The sequence below is a fragment of the Dryas octopetala genome, chromosome 7 (assembly GCF_963921425.1).
Source record: "Dryas octopetala chromosome 7, drDryOcto1.1, whole genome shotgun sequence".
Classification (NCBI taxonomy): domain Eukaryota; kingdom Viridiplantae; phylum Streptophyta; class Magnoliopsida; order Rosales; family Rosaceae; genus Dryas; species Dryas octopetala.
The window spans coordinates 5,413,900-5,420,868 of record NC_141372.1 but is presented as its reverse complement, the minus strand read 5'-3'; the positions used below and the strand labels follow the sequence as shown (position 1 = coordinate 5,420,868).

The following is a 6,969-nucleotide window of genomic DNA, read 5'->3' as shown; positions in this document are numbered from 1 at the left end:
GCCAACAATTTTTAGGACAGTGAAGTTCAATCATGGACTGCCTATGTCAGTACACAACGCAGAAATTTTAACTCCTCGAATTAATTGGGAATTCATTATTTCAAGCATTTATTACTTCGGTAAATAAAATAAAATAAAATAAAAACCCAGATTTGGTACCAAACTCCAAGTTCACCTTTAACCATAATCAGGATTCGTTTAGCAAAATTCGTGAATGGGTGGTCACATGGTATCATATTCCAATAAATGGAAATTGTGGACAACACATTTCTACTTCTCTAGAAAATCTGAATGAAGTGAAACAGAGTGTGACCATTTTCTTGCACTTCAAATTTACAACATGAAGAACACAATTTTTGGATTATCAATACAAACTACTAAATAATATGGAATTTTACAACAAAAATGCCTCTAAAGGAAGGCATGCTAAAATTACAAGTCAGGAGTGGGAACCTCCTAATTTAAGTTAAAACTAAAGGGCAAAAAGAAATGTCAGGATAAAAGAATTAGAGATCTTACCTCCACTTCTCTCGTAGTTCTTTTTTCTCAGACCAAACCCAGGTTATGAAGATTGCTGCTATGAGTGCAACAATGGTGATTAGAAGCAATGCATAGCTGAAATCATCAGTCAGCGAATCATAGGTCTTTGAGGGTGCCAGCTGAGTGAAAAACAGATCCGTTCCATATGCAAAGACAAGGGTTGTTGACTCCAGCTTGGCAGGTACTGTCAATATGCCTCTAAGTCCTTCCACTTTAAGAGCATGTGTCACATAGGACTGCATGTACAATTTTTGTAAGTAAATATTTTAGGGACCAAATATTAACAGAAACAAAGCACGTGGCTAAAAAAAAATAGGACTGCATCCTTGATATGCCATGCTGAAATTCCATGTGGGTTTCCAAGAAATAGAGCTCTCTCAATTTGGCTTGATGTCTGATCCTCAGGGGTCAAAGGGCCGAACCCAGATCCCAAAGAACCAGTCAATGAAGGGCTTGATGGCTCATTTGTACGCGACTGTTCTATATTGATTTAAGTAGGCCTGATAATTCCACATCCTTGACCAGATTAGCCTAACTATAATAAAAGTAATAAATTCATAATCAAGCTCCATCATAAGGAACTATGAGACCCTTTTAAAGGAGGGACCAATAAGCACATCTCCCATTTCACAAGAAGCTGCATTAGCAATTTAAACACCTCAGCTATTTTCAGATTCCATGGCAAGAATGCAATATCTAAACATTGCATAAAGTTATACAGCAGATGATTCACATGATATAACAAAGTTTCTTCTTTGAAAACAAGAATAATAGTAATAATAATAATAACAATAATAATAATAAAGGAAAGTCAAACCCAAACAAACTTAGCTTATATTCAGTATACTTAAACCTCATACATATAAAGTGCAATGACTACATTACTAGCAAATAGACTTTAGTAAAAGTAATCATAGAGTAGAAGATTGAAGGTAACTGCTGCTGACTAGTAAGAGGATCTCAGAGAACATTAAGTGCTTTCTCAAGAAATACTGTTAAATGAAGATGATCTATTGGCATACCTGAGGAATTATTGGCAATGAATCAGTTAGAGGTATAATGCCTTCCTCTTTCTCAGCTTGTGAGGGGTTGACTGATCGACGGGGATCCAAATAACGCTTATCAAGTGCCAAAACCTACAGAATATTTACTCGTTAAAGGCTCATATAAATGCAGGTCCTTTAATAGAGTTTCAAAGAACAAAACAGAATAGTGACTCAGGATGCTCAGAGGCAGTATCTGACCTGATCACCAATTGTACCAATAAGGAGCTGCTTCGAAGTTATACCCTTTGCTGTTAACGTCACAGCTATTGCTTTAACAGAATACGTGAAAAAGTAAGACTGTGATTTTGTCACAACCTCTGGTCGAGAATATGAAGAAATAGGTGAAGTAAGATTATGCTTCCCAAGAACAAGCTTCAAAACATCCTTGTTATCCTGTGAATTGTATTTTGATTCAGTTTGCATATCAATTGGGAACCAAACAGACAGAACAATACATAAGAGAATAAAGTTGTTCAGCATACCGCTCGGGACTGATCATATATCTCAATGACTGACATCTCATATCTGTGTGCTCTAAGATTAAAGTAGTGGTAAACAACCCAATTTTCACTGAAAACCTGCAAGATGTATAAAAAAGGTTAAGAGAATGTCTCCCATTGACACACCATAAACAAAGCAGAAGGATAGCTTACAGCATGGACAGGTCCCTGTGAACCATGGTGGGTCATACGATGCAATATGCGACCAGTTACAGTATCAATAAGATATACAATCAACCACGACTCCTCGGGGGTAGCTGTTCCAATATCACCACTGCCTTTTGGTGCAACAGTTGCCACAAAGAGTAGATTTTTAGATATATATTTATACATCACATCTTCGTCTGCGATAAGCTTTGCTTGAGTATGAACCACCTAGAGAACCACTAACCTCAGTTACAAAAAATATATACAGCAGAGCATTTCCAAAGACTGAAAAGACCAACATTTCTCCTTTTTGAAAAGTAAATCCATTTTATTAGAAAGCAGCAAGGGGACGCAAACCCAAGTACACAGTATACAAAACTGAAATGCAAAAAAGAAAAAATGAAGAATTCAAAGAATGAAATAGGGGTTGGGAGTGAAAGCAGTGATCCAAAGAAATAGCAATTTCCACTAGAAAACAAGTTTCAGGACAAATAATCTAAAAATGAAAAAAAAAAAAAACAGAGAATGAATAACCTGAGAAAATAAATTAAGTGAAGATAGTAATAGAACTAAAATGCCAAAAAGAAAAAATTAGAAATCTTTCAAGGACATTATGTTCCCAAAACACCCATATAATACGTGAAAGCAAGAAACCATACCTCACTCAATTTTCTTGTCTCAGTTGCAATGATCCTTTCTGAGTCAGATGGGAATACAATCGACCATATATCCCTGGACTCAAAGCAGTAATTATCTATGACTTCCTGGATGCAATTGCTCTTCAATACATGTCCTTTGATGATGCCATTATTAGCCTCAACTGAGTACCAGTATATGTTTGAGAATTCACGTTGAAAAATATCAATAGCCTCAGATGTTCTTGGGTATAAATGTCCACGCTGGTTTACATCTATTAGTAGATGAAGGCGCTGTTCAGTTGAATCAGTAAATGGCAGTGGGATAACTTGCACAACAGAATGTACAAGACCGACTGAATTAATTTCCTTGCCAGTGTATGCATCAACAATAGAAAGAACACCTGGTGCATCAGAACTTCGTCCACATCGACCTACTACGAGGATAGATGGATTTTCATCCAACGCATGATGATGGGGAACCTGCCACTGATAAATATTCAACCCAGTCGGATACTCACACGTTTCAGATTTACGCAGAGTAGGAAGTAATAGAGACCAGACAACTTGTCCGTATCCAGTGTGCAAAGCAAAAAGTTTTCCTGCTCTCGTAAGAACTATGAGCAGCTTCCTAAAACCATTATGGTCTCGGGTCATTTTGCTCTTTTCAAAACTTTTTAACCTCATCTCTTGTATAGCTGCGACATCCTCAGCACTTGCAAGCATCAAGGTTCCCTTAAGCTTTAGTAAGTGTCCCTTCAAAACAACACAAAATCAAATGAAAACCACATTATGAGAGGAGAACCAGTCAATCAGATGCATTAAAACAATACATATTAAGATTTCATATTTAAAACCCTGGTCCAAAATGACTACAAAAGTATGCAAAATATCAAAGAGTACATCACACTGCATATCAAACACACACCCCCATGCAGTTCTATAGAGTCCAATGACATATGCTGTTATGCTGAAACTTGCAGAAAAACGGAAATCTTTCAATTTTAATTCTAAGTCTCCTACTCCATTTAGAGCACATCATCATTCATACCTTAAGCCACTCGAAGAGGTTTTCCTCCACTTTTGCTACAGATACACCTTCCTTTTCCACAGGTAGTTCTGAAGTCACTACATCAACAATTGAAGCAAGACCATCCTCCCTACTCCAGACAATCTCACCTTGTTGTATCAAAAAAAGTGAATGATCCTCCATAACAATTAAAGCCCTAAACCCATGAGACCTGTCTGTGCGGATATAATTGTTTATGAAAACCTTATGGACAAGCCCCCTCTGATTGTCCATAAGTATACTCTCCTTGAGAAATTCACCACTCAAGTCATGACTAAGCTTCACTGTGAGGTGGATCTTACCATCTCCATGTTGAACTAGTGCAAAAGCTTGTTGGCCCTCTGAAAGTGAGATTGCATCACTAAAAGCTGCCACATTGTTTATTTTCTCCGTTGCCTCCAACTTGCCTTCACCAGTTACTTTTATGAGTATCACAGCTCCATTAATTTTTACAGAAAACACTCCTGGAAGTTTTGACGGTAAAAGCACTGGTGTTCCAAAAGAATCCCCAATAATATCAGATATGTGTGTCTGTTGAAAGCTAATTTCTGCTTCCCGAAAGCTTATAATTACCAACTTTGACCTAGTGGCATCCAATGTCACAAGAATGTCACTTGAAACTAATAGCGCTTCCCCGGAAAAGCCACCCGAAAGAGCTGCACTGTTGTGCTTCAGCAACTCTCCATTCCTAGCATTGATCTGATATGCATCAAACTGGGACGAACCAACATATCCTAGTACATAAATTATATCACTTCCAAGAGGCTGAATAATCTGCTGAACCTCTACACTGAAAACATGGAAAACAACACAAAATGTTAACGAAATAGCAATGTTTAAAACGAAAAAAAATAATGAAACATAATATTATCCTATAGAAGATAACATTAGAAACATAAAATTATAAATTTGCATACCTTTCAGATGCAAAATCCATTTTCCAAAGAACCTCACCATCAATGCTAGAAATAGCGTGTAGAGACCCTTTACCAAAAACAAGGATCACATTTTCCTTGTCGACTTTCAAATTTGTCTGCACAAGACAACCATAATGAAACACATACTCAAAAAGTAGATATATTTGATTGTCTTACAGCCTAAACACCTGTGCAACCTGCACAGAGCATATTAGAGAGAAGGACCCAGAAATTCCAAAAGGTGCAAATTAGGCTAATGAAAAGGAACAACAAAGCCTGCTTCCAGAGAGAAGGCAGAAAATGATGCATGAAAATGCAGTATACGATCTTGTAACACAGCTAAATTAATTTGGAAGAAAGTTTTGATTCTTATAATAGTGACTGGGGGATCAGGAACCATGATTGCTAAATGTAAAAAAAGTCAGTTGCAAAAACCATAAGGATACTGAACAAAACTGTAGTCTAATAACAATGGATGTGAGAGAGAGAGAGAGAGAGAGAGAGAGAGAGAGAGAGAGAGAGAGAGAGAGAGAGAGAGAGAGAGAGTAAATATAAGACATATCAATATGCTAAATTGGAAGATACCAGTGAGTATAAATTTCATTTACTAACCGGGACAGTTAATAATGATTTTGAGGCCCCAGAGCCCACTAAGTAAGATTCCCACACCATCTGACCATCAGGAAGGTTCCATGCTCTTAAAATACTTCCTTCTGATGAAAGGGTAATGACATCTGAAAATATCAAATGGAATGTTCAACTGTTTGACCAACAATATAAGTTCATAGCTCAAGCCTTTAATATAACTTTCATTGCTCATTCTTTCTTTATTAGCAAACCCCGTACTGTTATAATGTGAAATTTGTTTATGACCAAATAATGAGTCTTTTAAACACAAAGTTCAAGCTAAGCAATCATATAGTTTAGAGACACAGTGTAAAACATTATATCAGAAAATGATGAATGTGGGCATAATAGTTACATTTCCCCAAGGCTATGTCAATTCCATCTACAACATCATTGCTCCCAAGAACATGCCTCCAAACTGCACAAAACAAAAGCATAGGTTAACATTTGATTTGAGGCTTGAGCCCATACTAAAGAATAAATTTCATCTCTGATTCTATTCTGTATTGATTATAGTTATGAAAACCAATTTAGCTAGTGAAAAATGGAACTTACATATCTCCCCGCGCCGGAGATCAAGTGATGCTATAACATTCTCTTCAGTAGATACCACAACACGCCTTCGCCCGCTCTTTTGAGTATGAAACACTGCGTCCTTCACTTTCCCTATGTACTGCTGGTGCCTGCAATGCATAAAAACTTCACTTAGAAAAAATCAATCTAAAATTATGAATTCGAAACAAAATCAATGAACTGAGTATAATCGAAGCTCTGATTGGTTCTGAGAATCTGTAACAAACCTAAACGGAAAACTTTTTTGGGGGAAAAAAAAAGCTCTAGATTAACAGCTCAGACGCGATTGGCGTAACATACAAAGTTTCGGTATCGAAGTTTATATACACTCAACAAAATAGAGAATTAGCTTCGTTAGGGTTCAAAGAAATCGAGGAAATACAATAAAAGGAGTGAGATTGAAATTTACCAATCCATGAGACCAACTTGATCTTCGTAAAGCGAAAGAGTGAGATTTGTAGACGATAAGAATAGCAGAAGAAGCAGAGAAACCCTAAACGCCAAGCTCGTGCCCATGGCGACTGACTCTCGCTCTCTATCTGTGACAGTGACGATGAGAGACGGATCTGAGACTACTATGACGAAGAGTATGTGAGCAGAAGTTCGCAGTGAGCAGGAGAGTTTTTACATAAAAGAAAGCCGGGTTCTCAGAGGAAATTGGAAACACAAATTGTCGTAAATACCCTTCTGCGTACGTTCGTCGTGGACTGAAACTTAGAAGACAGGGTCGAGTTGGGTTGATAATTTGATATATGAGCCAATGGGGGCCCAAGCAGCCCAACTTTTGTTCGGGTTATCATATGATTTCAGGTCTTCTTAGGTTGGGCTTGGGCTTCGATTTGGAAGTTGGATCAACGTTTTCTTTTTTTTTTTCATTGTGGATTCCACTAGTAGTCCCCAATTTGCTTTCGACAC

General features: G+C 37.4%; 1 protein-coding gene across 1 annotated transcript; it reads right to left on the bottom strand.

The window, feature by feature from the left end:
* Positions 1-253: 253 nt before the first annotated feature.
* Positions 254-6,703, bottom strand: LOC147278889 (uncharacterized). Its single transcript, XM_086251626.1, has 12 exons — positions 6,464-6,703; positions 6,037-6,164; positions 5,837-5,899; positions 5,467-5,588; positions 4,855-4,970; positions 3,920-4,727; positions 2,893-3,624; positions 2,240-2,461; positions 2,069-2,164; positions 1,785-1,979; positions 1,563-1,676; positions 254-776 (listed from the first exon to the last, which is right to left on the bottom strand). Exons 1-12 carry the CDS (start codon positions 6,568-6,570, stop codon positions 516-518), a joined length of 2,964 nt encoding a protein of 987 aa, XP_086107752.1. The 5' UTR covers positions 6,571-6,703; the 3' UTR covers positions 254-515.
* Positions 6,704-6,969: the final 266 nt, after the last annotated feature.